We start from the raw sequence: 15,941 nt of genomic DNA, 5'->3' as shown, positions 1-15,941 counted from the left end.
AAAGGGTCTGAATACTTATGAGCATGTGATATTTCAGCTTTTCTTTTTTAATAAATCTGCAAAAATGTCAAACATTCTGTGTTTTTCTGTCAATATGGGGTGCTGTGTGTACATTAATGAGGAAGAAATGAACTTAAATGAGTTTAGCATATGGCTGCAATATAACAAAGAGTGAAAAATTTAAGGGGGTCTGAATACTTTCCGTACCCACTGTATATACACAGTCTATATAGACTTAATGCAGAGGCAAATTATAACATTTGCATATTATTGGTTGCAAATTTAAATTGATTTGTTTCCAGCAAATATTCATTCAGTTGACAGCATTTCTTTATCCCTTCAGGAGGAGGAACAATTATAAGAGGCCATCAAAACTCATTCAGACAAACCAGAAACACACTGCTACAGCAAATTACATGGCATAAGCAGCTAAAAGAAAAAAACATTTTTAATAATTTTCTGCAACTCATTTAAAAGATCTAATGTTGTAAGTTGAATGCACTAGAGAGCTGGTAATCAACAAAGAATCTTAGTCTAGCTAATTAAAGAACTCTTGAAACGAGACCAGCATTAAATCATGCAATTTTTAAAATGCAGCTCCAAAACAAAGGCACCGTAGAGGAAAAATGCCTCTCACGACTCTGATTTAAAAAAATAAAGAACACTACTTCTGAATCCAAATGTCAGCCATGTCTAAATAAATAACAATGTCTATCTCTTGTGTTACAGCTCCCCATGTAATTCATTCTTCTCAAGTCGCTTTCTTCTGAAATGGCCTGAAATCACCATCTACTGTGCATCTAGTAAATTAGACCTGCAAAGGCTATAAGCACAGTACTAATTAAAGTTGTTACCCAGAATGTACGGCTGCTTTCTGCTAGGCTGGTCTCATCTGTTCCCCCTTGCTGAATGTGACTCTTCTATGAGAGCTTCTATTCAGGCTGATGATTCATACATGTGCTAATCATGTATTTGATGACTCAAAGTGAGGATTCAGTCGTATTTGGGGACCGTCATCGCTGGGCTGTGTGCGTGCCGAGTGACAAATGATGGGAGCAGTCAGTTCATCCTGGGGGACTTCAGAGGCATGTCTGGGAGTACACAATGGAGAGGCAGTGCCACTTGTGATTGGAAACAACAGCCCATCATCCCACGGCCTTGGCGTGGTGGACTTTGGCCTTGAGGGGAACCCTCTCTGGGTGCAGACAGCTGCAGCTGTCTGTGCCACTGATGTTCTGTCTGAGCTGGGCAGCGACTGAGAAAAGGAGGCAGAGACTATCCTCTGTCGCCAAACAGCAGGGCTGATAGAGGTGTGAACGAGGTCATGCCGCTGTAGCATCTCTCATCAAGTAAAGAAAAAAAAAAAGAGGAGCTCTTTCTGTCCAAAAATCTCTGCAAACTGTGTTCACAGGACACAATGAAATTTGTCACAGCACCCTCTGGGTTGAAATTTCACACTTACTGTGGGGCAAGAAAAAGACAGAGGGGGCAGTGTTTGGACCAACGGCTTGAACTGACAATCTCTGTGTGCATTTGTGGTCAGTATCCTGCTTCGATATATGAGGGAATGTCAAATATCCCTGGCCACCCCCTCTAATTACATTAATAGATGCTTCAGCATTAATGATTCCAAATCCATTCGGATATGCATTTCTGTGTTTCCTTTGTCTTCCTCCTGCTGTATTCCAGTGGGCAATGTTACTTACACTCACATTTGACATCTAGTGATGTCTTTACATGAGAGATGTGTAACACAACACCCTGATTCACTGAGGAAGATAACCTCTGTTTCAGACAGGGAGAAGCTGCCACTGCCAGAGGTGTTGGATTTCCCTTTCTGCTATTTACCGAGCGTGGGAGAGTTCTCCTGTGGTCAGCACAGCTGCAGCACCCCAGTTATGTGTCCACAAATTGAGCCACTGGCAACAAAAATAGCCAACTCTTGTACTGTACATACTCAGGCTTTCTCAACTTCTTTCTCGGTTTTCCTCCTTTCTCTCACACGCTCTGGGCTTTGTTCCTGCCTTTCTTACGCTGTATCTGATTCCATCTGTCTCCCACCTTACACCTCCTCCTTTTCCTATCCATTTCTCTCTCTCTCCCTCTGACGGGGGGGCTAATGTGGGACTGCAAATGAAGCAGCTTGACTTCTATCTCAGTCTACCAAGGATCGATATGTGTTGCTCAGTATCAGGCAGGACACACTCTGCCTCGCTGATGCCCTCACAGGGGAGAATCGGCAAGAAAATGAAACACCTTCAACTTCTCACACGTACACATGACACGCAGGCCACCATAATTCAGCTTATCTTTTCGCCCAAAGTTATGAAATAAGCTTGGGCAGAAAACAATAACCAATGCAGTAGCTGGTCTAACACAGTGCCAATGCTGGGACCATGTCTCTTAAAGCAGAAAGGTCTCAGAAATAAAGGCAAGGTATGCATACAGTGCAGAGGACAAAGAGCTATGTGAGGAAAGCATGATAACAATAAATCACTTTGAGGTTGAGGCCTTACTGTGAAGACTAATGGGCTCTGACATTGCTGCACAAGCTGTCTAATTGCAGAAAACAGCTGAAGCAGTGACATCTAAGAAAAAAAGCTTAAGGTGCTGGTGCAAAAGAGCAGCCAAAATAAATATGAACTGATGACTTTTAGATGCAAAAAAATGCAAAAAGGAAGCCACAGGAAGCCAAGCGCCACAGGACAAACAGGGTTGCCTGGGAGTTACCTGGACAGGTGGCCACACAGGCACTTTTCTGGACGTTTTGCCCCTCACAGGACGTGCCTCCATTAAGTGGCGTGGGGTTGGTGCAGCTCCGACTCCTCTTCTGCCAGCCACGCCCACACACAGCACTGCAGGATGACCAGGTGGTCCACGTGGACCAGCCGCCGTTGACTGTCAGGCCAGCACCGGGGGGATGAAGGGGTGAGGGGTGGGGTGGGAGATATTTGAGGCAGGGATGGATGGATGAGGGGGACAGAGCAGCCAGGATTACCCGACATGCACTAAGGACAAGATGTGTGTTGTGCTAGATAATAGTGACTTGCTGTTACACTCTTTGGTTGAGCTCTGCAAAGTGAACTAATGGAAGAGCAGGAGCACAAGGGGGCTGCTTCCTGTCTGTGAGTTTCAATTGCAGCCAACTGTAACAAAATGGCTTCAACAGGGAGCAGAACGTAACATGACAGCCTGCCATTTTTGACTCTATATCTGAGGATGACAGTTTCAGCAATTAGTGGGCATTTTAAATATCCTTAGAAAACACTCATAATAGGGTCAGAATACAATCACTAAAAAAATGACGTTAAATCCCAATGCTCATTGTCACAAATGCATAAAAAGCGATGAGTACCCCTTAGAAATGCCAGCACACTACTGAAAAACAAATATATTGTTGTTCCACTAATTCAGCTTGTGTCCCTTATCCACTGATGTCACACTATTACATGTCCTTCTTCAAACTCCAATATGCTTTGAATTTTAGAAAACACTGCACTTTGTTCCTCTTTTATAATTAAGAGAAATTTCAGGCAGGTCAAAAAAAAAAAAAAACTTCACACTGGATTCCTTTTATTAGAGCCACTTACTGGACCCTTGCCCATGTTCTAAACCTTAACTGTACATGGTCACATAAATACCTCCGCCAAGCATGTTTATGGTTCTGCGCGCGCACGCGTGTGTGTGTTGGTTAGCAGGATTATGGACAAACAGCTGGATCATCAGCCTACTTGTTACAGACACAGGTGGGGACCAACCCTAGAAGTAATTAGATTTGGGTTGACTAAAGGTCAAAGGCAAAATTTTTAAAATTCATATCTGTGTCAAAAGTGATCCTTTGAAATTTGACACACCCATATGTTACCCAGCAATGTTACCAAACCAAATTTTACCCAGACCTGATCCGGGTTCCACATCTGACGGCCATTTAAATTCAACATTGAAAAGCCCTTTTCATGTGGAGGTACATGGCGGAGGTACTGTACATGCGCTCTCTGAGTGCTCTTGTTGGTGCTGTATTGCTTGATCATGGCAGCTGATTACATCAAATCACACTGGTTTAATTCTAATCAGCTCCTTCCTGTATCAAGGAAAGAGATACCGGGATTCCTGATTTATTGACTTCAACAGTGCTGTCGTTCCCTCTCTGTACATACTCCCTTCCTAATTTTCCCCTAACTCTCTGCTGTGCCTGTCGTGGCTGAATAATTTCCTTGCCCTCTCTGTGCGATTGATTGCCCGCCACGGCAGGGTAAATTGCCAGGCAACTCGGCCCCTGATTACATCTTAGCACAGAGTGCAGTCACACCAGCCGGGCCTTGTTAAAATGCATCTCTGGCCCCTTGCTGAACCCCCCTTGAAAAGTTGCTGTTATTATCACTTGCTACAACTACGTAGCTAGATCTACTAGCCTGGTGGACTGTGATGCTCTCTGCTAACTGATTTTTTTACTATAAAAGAAAAGAGCTTCACAGCAGCAACAGGACTTTTTCGAACACGATATTCTCTACTGTGATTTAACCTCAATTAATAGTGCAATCGTAATACAGCTGTCATCTTGTCAACCACAAAGCAGGAAGACGAGAAGTGAAATTTCACATTCAAGCACGCCAGAAAATTGTTCACAATTTCCTGGGGATAAGAGTGAAAATTATTGTTTGATAAAACAAAAAAGGCAAACAATAGGAGTGTGACTGCTCTTGGCTTCACAGCTATTTCTTTATCTGCACTACAGGTCTTTCAACTACAAACTCATCAATCATTATCAACACTAACAATCATTGTGTTTTCTTATATGCTGGAGGCCTGGAGAGGTGTATGATCATGTGCATTTTGACTGCATGTGCCAATTAACACATTTCGTTTGAAACTGTTCACTGTGAAAGTGTACATACCTAAGTTTTTAACTACGTTTACAATCATGTGGCGCTACTCTAACCTTTGGACCACCTTCATGGTTTACAGTTTGTTCAACGCCTAAATTATTATATAAAAGAAAGATCTAAAATATAGTTATCTTTGTTACTATGACATTTTAATTATGGAGTATAGACTTGATAAGTACATTAAACTGTAGTGTTATAAAGTAACACTATATAATGTAGATCAATAAGTCAATGCATGCTGGTGTTTTCTCCCTAATGAGTTGCATGCAGCATAGAAAATTTTATGTAGAAAAGATCACCTCCACTCAAAGTTCACCCACATGCGTATGTTTGCATAAACAATAGTAGGGAGAATACATCCAGAAACAATCCAAAACCTCCCTGAACATGACCTTTACATTCCACACTTGCTCATGTTTTCTGAATCTGAATTTATGCTGCACACCCTAAAATCCACTGAGATCTTTTGTTGGCTGGAAAGGCAGTGTAGCAGCAATCTTAAGTGGTGATAAATACTCAAGTAACTACAACCTGAATACAAGAACAAACAATATTTTAAAACAAAGCCAAAGTACTTTAAATGTATTAATGTCACAAACATACCACAAATTATCTTATGAATGTAGTACAATAAAAATATTGCGCAGACCTCATCACAAAAATCTGTATACTTGTGGCACATGGTTTGTTTTCTGTACCGACATAACAGATGATACACTCTCGTTCTAACTCTACATCATAGTATAGTTTCTGCCAGATTATGCATTTCTCATATGCACAAAGTTTGCTTTCATGATGCATTCCCATGTGATTTCTATCTCCTGTTTGCATGTAGCTGTGAGATAAGCCAAACTGTACAGTATCCAACGCGTAGTAGTGCCAGTACCCAAAGGAAACCTCTGTGATAGAAAATATGCTGTTTCTCTGCATTCTGCTGGTCAGTCTGCTTATCAAGCCAAGTCATTATTTACAGTTTGCTCTTAATTCAATTTCTCTTCTCATATTGGATCCACTACAGAGGAGGAGGAAGATGGCAGCCCAGAAATAAGAGACTGCCAGCTTTGGCAGAATGGCTGCCAGTAACATTTAAGTTGTGTTAATTAATGTGCAGATACACTACTATTTCTTCATGTTGTTATTTATGATAGTGTAATTCATTGCTTGCTGAAAAACAGAATGCAAGTTGTCTCCACGCCACATATGAGTAACACTCCATATCTGAAAGTAATATACAACTGCCCAATAGAAAAGGTTCCACCAGATGTCTTCTATGCAAGAGGTTAATGTGGAAATGTGGGGAAACAGAATAAACATGCAAAGAAAACATGATTCGTTTGAGCCATTTTTGTATTTGTAACTCTGAAGTGTTGACTCCAGACCTCGCATTAGCCTTAGTGGACAGAGCTTTGACATCTGCTAAAAGAAGTTATCACCTACCATACACCAGGACCGTGGCAGAGGTGCTTTTGCGACGAGCAACAATGTTTTTCGCCACACACGTGTAGTTGCCTGTGTCTGCCAGCCGGGCTTTTCTGATGACGAGATTATGTACAGCCGTGATGAAAAAATTGGGGTCACTCGCTGGGTCGATCACATCCTCGTTTCTCTGCCACTCCACCTGAAAATACATTTCAATGGTCAAAAATTCACTGTATTTCAATAGTAAATGTCCCTTCCTCCTGCACAGCTCTACTGTGGATGAGAGACTTCTCCTTGGACAAAATAACAGTGAGGTAATCTTGTTAAACAGGTAAAAAAAAAAGAAGAACTAATATCTATATATGTATGACCAGAGTTAATATTTATTCTCTTTTGGTGGGAGTAATGCAGATATTTTGTAGTTGCTGTATATCTTTGTAGCTGTTGGAGGTGTGAGAGAGAGACCGATCATACTTTGTGCAGTTTCTGTGCCCTCTCTCAGAAGCCAAACCTGATGTTGTTCCTATTCCAGCATACTCTCCGATTGCCTTGCTTGTTTTCTTGCTCTCCCTTGACCTTGTGCTGTCTCGAGAGTTAGCTAAAGTACAGCAGCATTGTGGTCTGTATTACTGCCAGTTGCAATGCTGCATATAATTGGACTTTCTTCCACTTGTGTGCTATTCCTGTTTTCTCCCGTGGTGACTTCTGACTTCTTGTGTTTTTTTCTGCTGAACTGCGGTTGGCAGCCTCCTTCCCCTTTCTTTGCAAACTGTCCCTATACTGTCGAGTTGTGACTGGCTAGTCTGCTGCTCCTGGTCTCCGGGCTGTCCTAGCTGCTGGCCTAACCTCCTCTTGTGTTGTTATTAGAGCAGTTAGTGCCTATCTGAGACTGGGAGAATGCAGCAGGCGACGAGAAAACAGCTGGCCCCAGTCTGGTCCTCTAAACACAGGCACACACCACTGAGAGACACGGAAAGAGAGAGATAGAGACTTGAGCAGAGCAAGACTGTATGAGAGATACAGAGCATGTAGAGGCGATAGAGAATAAGGGAGAGAGTGAGGCAAATAGACCCATTAATTATGGATAGGCCTTTAGAGATGCCAAACGGGGAGTGAAGCCTCCAAGCCTATCCTGAGTGATGTGACCAGATGATGTGATACATGGCTTCTCAGAGATGTAAAAGGGATAATAAATCAATAATGGGGAATAATTAGATGTGTAATTTATCTATACAGGGCTGTCTGTTCCCTGGTGGAGCAGCCAGAGACACCAGGGAGCTGAGCATGAGCCAGTTTTTTGCTCTTTGTCCTACTGGTGAGGAAAGGGTAAATGGATGCTAGGACATGGACCTATAAATATCTTCTGTATCCGTGTCTCACCTCAGCTTGTGGCACTCCCTCAGGGGGATGGCAGCGCAGTAACACCTCCTGGTCCAATGCCACCTCTTTACCCTGCGGCTCTTCCTCAAAGTTCTTTCTCAGGTCTGATGGAAGAAACACAACCAATTAAGATATTCCTACTGTATGAGCTTGCGAGGTCTAAATGAACTACTTCTATCAACTAAACTTGGCCTGCTAATGTTTTGAATATTTACACTCTTCAAACGTAAACCCATGGCCTAGCTGGCTGGACATGCTGCACTCCAGCAGGGCCCTGGGCCACACGGGGATTGGTGGCACCAACAATGTTACTTATTACAGGCTGCCTGGCTGGTTCAGAGATGCTTGTCTGCTGCCAGAGGGGCCTTGCATCAAACAAAAGCAATTGCATTACCCCTCACTTCTCCCCTCCCACCCACTTTCCTCTCTCCAGCATCCGCCAGCCTCTAGCCTCCATCTGTATGAGGGCTTGGAGCAGCCACATGAAAACAAAGCCCTGCGGTGCCTGGACAGGAGCTCCTGCAAGCCTGGCTGACTGCACAGGGCTTCACTTTAGGTCTCACTGAATACCCTTACTGTTGCACCCTGTCCTGCTATATATGTATTTATAATCACATGCTGTGGGTTACAAACGTAAACCTGGCTATTCTTATTTCTTGTGAGGACAATAAATGCAGGCCTGTGTGTATCTGATGAGCTAGACAGGCTGCTAATAACTGTGGGGTTGGCACAAATCTGATGTGCTCATCCTGGGTTTTGACTCAGAGTGAAGCAATGTGTTATTGTGTTGCAAGAGGGCTGCGGGTGCGACTGTGAGCCACCGGTGAATTCTATAAACAGATGCTGTGCCTGTCCTGACCAATCATACTGAAACGTTAAGGCAAGCCAAGAGTTTCACAAGATTCAATTTAATTAAAGCCAATATAATGAGACTGGAGGAGACGTGAGATATAACAGTCCTGGAAGGCTCAAATGGGTGCGAGTGTATGTGGGTGTGCACGTGAATACTGTGAATGTGAACCGGTGCGTGTGCATCCTTAAAAAAAAAAAAACCCTGTGTGTGTGTGTGTGTCCTTATCTTACATCTACCTGACTTTGTTGAGCACTCAAACAACACCGGATAATGAATGTGTGTTTTCAAAATGTCTGGTGGTTTGGAGACGGTGCTGCGTTCGTCTCTGTCTGGAATAAGGCATATTTATGTGAGAATTAATAGGCAGAATTCTTTAAAATACTCAGATGTAAAATGCCTTCTTCTAATAAAGCTTTTGAGGCTGTGGCGAGGGATGCGTCTCTGTTCCCAAGACAGATTTGTGAGTGCTACATGGTAATAAATTTCAAATCTGTTTTTATGCCAGTTACATTCATAGGGATCATTTCTGATATACTGTATCCAGTGAAAACTATGCTCATGAATACTCAAATTTAGTGTTCCTCTTTAAGGCTGTCTTCAAGCAGATGCATCACTGTCCCTGCCAAGGTCTGAAGCTGTATTTTTTTTTTTTTTTTTAATTCGAAGGAGAATCTCGGGAAGATGGTTTAACTATATACAGTAGTAATCACAGCAATACACTGCGGTGCATCAGATTATAAAGGCCTCTGGGCTAATTGTTAAATGAAAGTTAGTCCCTCCTCAACCACTCAAAGTGGAAAAAAAAATCTCATTAATATCCCTTTATTACACACTGACATGCAATATGTAAGCACCTTGTTAGGCAGTGTTTGTTATTTGTAACAATACAGAGACCATTTTAAAGAGCACTCACAAGCAATCCTGATGTACGCTTTTTGGCTCTTCTGGGTTCCAGTGGTGCTCCAGGCGACACACTGACACCAGTACTCATCAAGGCCGAAGATCTTCTCCACCTGTTGTCTAGTAATGTCAATTGTCACCTGCATGACTGGCAGCGCTGCAAAGAAAACACAGGGAAAAATGATCATCGAGGGAGTTAAATGAGCACAGGTTCATCCCCATTAGCTTGATGGCGACAAGTGAAATGACAGTAAATATTTCTCAACGGACAGAAAGCGAACGAGCTGAACTGAATCCTTTAGTGCATTTCGTACTGTGAACTAAACTGGCAAAGTAATTTAAAAAAGCCGTGCAGAATAAACAAGCAGAGACCCATAATCATATATAAACAGAGTGCTTGTTAACTGAGGAAAATGAGAAGAGAGCCTCACAGCTATCCTTAGTGTAATTTGGAGGGCGTTAAAACAGCAACAGTTGAGAATGAACAAGGAAGCACTAAACAAACACTCTAAAAAACAAACCTACTCTGAACAACCTGGTTCCCCGTTATTAAATCCAGGAGGCATTAAGAGTTCACAATGTATGGAGCAGAGTTTCCACAACAGTGTTGATATAAGCGATGCTGCTGGAACACAAGGCAAAAATAGCTTTATTGCTTTTCAAGACGAAAGCAAAGTCAATCCTTTTCTAAACAAGGCAAAAAATCCATTCTGCTAAACCAGACAGACAGTATAGTGCTGTCAGTCTGGTCTCCTTTGGTTTGGAGAAACAATCTTTCATTTCCTTTTCCTTTGACCTTTTATGTGGGCTCTGTAATCCAGAGGTATTTTTATGGAGCCACGACCTTGATCCCTACCATGTGTCCTACTTTCCGTTCACTCTGATGAAGAGATTGCCATGTTTCCCTTCAGCTTCCATTTGTCTGCAAGTCTCATCTTTTCTTCTTTGAGGTCTTTGTGGTGACAGTGAACTTTTCATATCAATGCAGAACATTTTAAAGTCAGCGGACACATCCCCGAGCTGAGACTGACAGAGTACCATATACAGTGCTGTGTATTCAAGTCTCAGTGGAGAGCCGCTCTTCAGCCTCCATTTACATAAAAGCACTTTGTGACACTCTTACACTCCCATCACACACTTGATCTGTCTGCAGTGATCATTTCCAGCTCTAGAATGAAACTTGCCCAAGTGGCACCTACAAGGCCATCAAACCTATACAGCAGTTACATAAAGCACTTAAGCAGATGTGGAGTATTCAAAACAAAACAGCGAATTTTTCATTAACAATTTGAGACAAATTGTGCCTGGATCTGCAGAGTTCTGTGCGGGTACAAGCTGGCCCAGTGGTGACGTGAGCTGTCGGGGACTAACGTCTAGTGGCACATGTTGCCGGCAGCCACATGATGCTGGGTGGCTGAGAGGGTCAGTTTGGTAGATTTTGGCTTAATGTAATCACACTAAATGTGAATGCATGTGCAGTGAATGCAGCCCTGAAGCATCACTCTGAGCGTCAACACCACCACCAGGCTGTGGGCACTACTTCACCAACATGCTCCAGCTTGTGCTTTACTCACGGCTAATTTAATAAGACGAAAACATGATATTTCTGTTTATAATGGACTTAATAATTCTGACAAAAACTGTCCAAAAATGCTTTGATTTTTTTGTGAAATGGTAAATGGACTTCTATTGATACGGTGCCTTTCTACACACTCAAAGCACTTAGCAATATTTGCCCATTCACACAGACACTCACACCGATGGCTGCAAAGCTGTCGTACAATCATTCGCACACTGATGGTGATGGCCACTCGGGGTTTGGCATCTTGCCACAAGGACTCTTCGACATTTAGACCACAAACCTGGGATCAAACCGCCAGCCTTAAAGTTGGGCGACGACCCAAAGCCCGCAAACTTTATGTTTATTTTGAAATACAAGGGCGGATCTTTGCGAAACTCAGCCTCATTTATTCTCTGCCTTTCTCTGAAGTCTCAGCTCTTCCATTAGATGCGTCTTTGTTTGCAGAGAAAGTGTGCGGCACAGGCTGAGAGAGAGAGAGCGCATCTAAAAGCTAAAACAAATGGCTAAAGTAACAAAATGGGCACTACAGAGAATGAACAAATGGAGCAGAAGATACACCCCTTCCTTCAAATCAAAAGCATGGCTGCATGTGGCTTTTCACTTTAAAGATAGGAAGAAAAAACATTTGTATGTACCTTATACAGCTGGACAACACTCAGATCCCCTACACACAGAATCCCCAGAGCATCTGTTGTTTTATACTATAGATTCTGAACCAAATATCAGTCACAGCATAAACAGAACATAATGAAGTTAAGTCTAGTGTAGCAGGAGAGTCCATTTTTCCTGGATACACTTAAGCTACATATGGCCGTATGATGTGACAGGCATGGAGGAAAAACTGCCCTCAAACCCTAAAGTTAAATGAACCTAAATTCTGACAAGTACTTGGATGTGAGGAACAACAGAAGCATCTGATGGCCCTGATTCAGACTGAGCTCACAGCAGTTTGTATGGAAAATCATAAAAAAAAATATTTGAATACATTTGAAATTCAGCAATAAGCCTTGGCCAGTGCTTTGTATGGCTCTACTTACAGCATAAATTCACTTGATTAATGCAATCCTTCCTTCTTCTTTCAGTTAGTGGGTGAAAGGAATAAAGATCAGTATGGAGATGCAAAGGATGAACAAGAGGAACCTGAGGTGAGAAATCCTTGGAAGAGCAATTTGAAGCTCTGCTTGCCAGAGTAATTGCATTCTGTTTCCTTATCTCTTCCTGTCTCCATAATTACCTGCTTTCTGTGTCTGACACCTTCCAGTAACACTGCTGTGAGTCACTCTGTCCAATTTCTTTCCAATTAATAAATCATCACTTTGTGAGCAAAACAGGACTGTAATTTTATAGAAGTTAATAACGATTGGACAGGATGCCATTTACTGTTGTTTTTCAAAGTCTGCTCCACTGAGAGGGATGCAAGTGAAACAAACTTTATGAACATCAATCAGCAATGACTGATCCAGCAATGACACTATCGATTCAAACAAAGCTGTGTCTTTCTGGAAATAGGGCACTGGCACACTTATGACTTAATTATACCAATATTGATTTATAATGGTATGCTCAGCTGCCTCTAAGATGTCAGGAAATAAAAGGAGTAATATGAAATTTATACTTCCTTTCCTGCAAGATACTGAGCATGCACTTAACATTCCTGTTAAATGATAATTAAAACATGACATGATTCCTCCAGACTTCGGTGTGATCCCCACCCCATTTACTGTATAAATGAGCTCATATCCCAAACCTCAGTGAAATGACTGTGAAAAATGTAAATGGTGATTATGTGACTGACACGGTATGAATCTTGGGCAGACAGCTGGAACCCTAGCAAGTTTGTTTTTATTGGAGTGCAATGGGGAAACCTACTCATCCATACTTACCCATGGTTTCTGGAAAAGTGAAAAATATTTTCTACTCATTTCTATCTTCTTCTCTGCAGTGTTTGCACTGGATAGTTACCAAGTCAGACAGTTTTATATTGTATGATGAAGCTTGTTGCAAAAGTCTTCTGGCAGCAAGGGACATTTTATCATTTTTAAGCACTTGTTCATTGTACTTGGTCATTTTATGGAAAGTTGTACAAAAAAAAACTTGTTCGTGTTCAGTTATCAACAATAAGCATCATCAATATCAGCTGTAAGGTTATAGTAATCCTGTAATATTTCTATAGTAACAAAAAGGAGATTACAAAAAAAGCTGTGTGCACTCTTTCATAACAAAATAAAGCAGGGTTAAATGTACTGCAAGACCATAAATGTCAAGCTATGGTCAGAAGCACGGTTGTGAATGTAGGTGTGAATGATGAACCAGTTTGGATGGATTTTATCATAACCGCATCAGTTTGAAAGCAATATTTCTTCCATGGGCGTAGTGTTGATTTTAGAGGCAGGGAGGGGAACACTAGGTATGTTACTGTATGTAACTTAACCTGCTTTATTATTATTGTGCTAGCTTACGGGTGTGTCCGACACACCTGGCCAATAAAGCAGATTCTCATTCTGATTCCAATTACTTAATCTTCATTATCTGCAAAACCAGGCCACAATAGCTCTCTGCATTGTTCCCTGTCCTTGGGAACAGGATGCGACTCCCTGTAAGCCAAGTTCATCTTGTCCATCACAATTCTGTACCAGGCCATTTTTGTGGGGGTGGGGTGGGGTTCAAGGTTTCAGTACATCATTCATAGTTACAGTCATGTTTAATTTCCTTGATAGAAACCTGATACTTTATAATAAATAAGCTAAGTATAATGTCCATTATCGTTTGATCGATGAGCAATAGCATCTTTTAGGAGAACATTAAGAAGACTAAGGCTAAGGTTAAGTGAGATTTCTGTAAACTGTAACAGGGGAATGAATAAGATTTTGAAACAGAGGGTAACACATTCCCCTCATTTCCAGTGAAATTTAGGCTCCAACGACAAATTTGTTAATCAACAATTTGTGTGTAAGCCAGACAATGCACGCAGAGCTTGGATTTAAAAGGAGCATCCATCAAAGTATCTAGACTGTGGTTCAGGATTAGAGATGCCAAAGCAGTCACACATTTCTGCCTCATGACTGTGGTCATCATGAAAAGGAAGAAATTAAAACATTGGATGAGACACAGACACATGAGTGGCTGAGTTTCTGAATAAACTGACCTTGCTATTATATGATGGAGCTTGCTGCAAAAGTCTTCTGGCAGTGTACTGCAATGCAAGCTATGACTAAATCCACTAAGATGCGGTACACACACATACACACACACTGCACTAACCTTTACTGTACTATTTTATTCTGAGAGACAAGATTATTTACACATGCACTCCATTCAAGCAGTAACACTTAACAATAGGGAAGAAGTGTGTGAGACAAGAGGACAGACATCTTTCTCTGTAGGTGTGTGTGTGTGTGTGTGTGTGTATGATGAATCTCACCTGAGCCAACACACAGGCTCAACACACACAGGGTAAACATCATTGGACTCAATCCCAGGTGAGTCGATATTGGGCTTGTCTGAGCGCGGAACTTTATTTTTCTCTCCCTCGCTCTTGTTTTCTCGGGCTGTGACCTCAATTCCAAAGGGGTCATTTGCTTATCAAAGGCAAGAACTGGAACTTTCAGGTCCTGAGTGTGTGTTCATTGTGACCAAAGAAATTCAATTAGACAGCATCCCTAGTGTTTGTGTGTCTGGGATTCATCAGTGGATATAGGAGGATTAGGGTTGGGTGACTCTACATCAGGGGAATGTACCATTTCAAGGGAGAAAGATCACAGTGGTTGAGCAGAGACATCACAGATGAACACTTTTAAGAATACACTGTCTGCACAATTTGGCAACCAGTCAAAAGCAGGGTCTAAGTGTTTCATTTCCTCCCGCAGTTCTTCTTTGTACTGGGTGACATCAGTGTCATCACCAGCACCACTAGAGTCCAGAGCCTCTTTTCAAGACACCAACAATACACTCTTCCTCAGACCTATTACTTTACCTCTTCTACATGAAAGAAATCCTGACACCAAGCCAGGTTGTCCAAAAAAAAAAAAAAAAACAAAAAAAAAAACCAAACACTAAACAGCTTGCTAAAAGTATGGATATATAACAACCTGTGAAAATAACCCAAAGTTAACCCCAGGTCACAAAAAAAAACCCTGAACCCAAGCCAGGTTTTCCAAAAAAAAAAAAAACAAAAAAAAAAACCCAAACACTAAACAGCTTGCTAAAAGCATGGATATATAACAACCTGTGAAAATAACCCAAAGTTAACCCCAGGTCACAAAAGCAAGGACATAACTGCTTTATCATCAAGTCTTTACTACTTTCATTACCATGTAAAGCACTGTGGTGATGAGTGGCCCATGTTACCTGACAGGGAGAGCTAAGAATGGCAGATGGTCTGTCTCCAAACAAGGATAATGTGGCCTTCTGGGTGAAGCATGGCTCTATCAAAATGGCAAAAGAGATGAGAACAGGAGAAAGAGGGGCAGGCAAAAAGAAGCCCTGAGTTCAGAGGGAACACACTAGTCTGGGCTCTCATTCAGGGGTGTCGGTGAGGTTTTGATTCGAGTTGTTAGGACAGTATTTTGGGTCAAGGATTTGCCTCCGGTTATGACCAGCTTTTCAAGAGCTTCTTTTGATTGAGTTGTCCATTTTCCACAATGAATACATGCTGCAAGGCCCTGGCTGATGCTCTGAACGTCATTCCAGATTATTCATGGCTGACAAACACATGAGCAGGTAACGCTCCAATCATTCCGGTCAGGTTCAGTTCACTGCCACTCCAAGGAGACTCAGGTGGAGCCTTGACAGCAGGGTGAGAAGAGTAAATGGTGCAGGACAAAAGAAAAAAATTGTGGAAAATGGAAAAAAAAACATTTTGTATTTAACAAGCTTTTTATTGAGGAATAAAGAAAATAAAAATAAAGTTGTAATTTGCAGT

The 15,941-nt window shown here is 41.9% G+C and overlaps 1 protein-coding gene across 4 annotated transcripts in view; it reads right to left on the bottom strand.

Annotated features, from left to right (window-relative positions):
- The window catches only part of unc5a (unc-5 netrin receptor A), a 132,346-nt gene that overhangs the window by 30,893 nt on the left and 85,512 nt on the right, over positions 1-15,941 (bottom strand). For 2 of the 4 annotated variants that reach the window (XM_020595479.1, XM_020595488.1), the window contains exons 3-6: positions 9,452-9,595; positions 7,686-7,789; positions 6,324-6,504; positions 2,731-2,898 (exon numbers count right to left, since the gene is read on the bottom strand). In XM_020595479.1, coding sequence (XP_020451135.1) covers positions 2,731-2,898; positions 6,324-6,504; positions 7,686-7,789; positions 9,452-9,595 — 597 coding nt within the window. The remainder of the gene's footprint in view (positions 1-2,730; positions 2,899-6,323; positions 6,505-7,685; positions 7,790-9,451; positions 9,596-15,941) is intronic. The other 2 variants (XM_020595497.1, XM_020595507.1) reach the window with 1 other exon arrangement.

This window comes from Monopterus albus, unplaced genomic scaffold (genome assembly GCF_001952655.1).
Source record: "Monopterus albus unplaced genomic scaffold, M_albus_1.0 scaffold2.1, whole genome shotgun sequence".
In the NCBI taxonomy this organism is placed as follows: Eukaryota; Metazoa; Chordata; class Actinopteri; order Synbranchiformes; family Synbranchidae; genus Monopterus; species Monopterus albus.
This window is presented reverse-complemented; position numbering and strand designations above follow the sequence as displayed.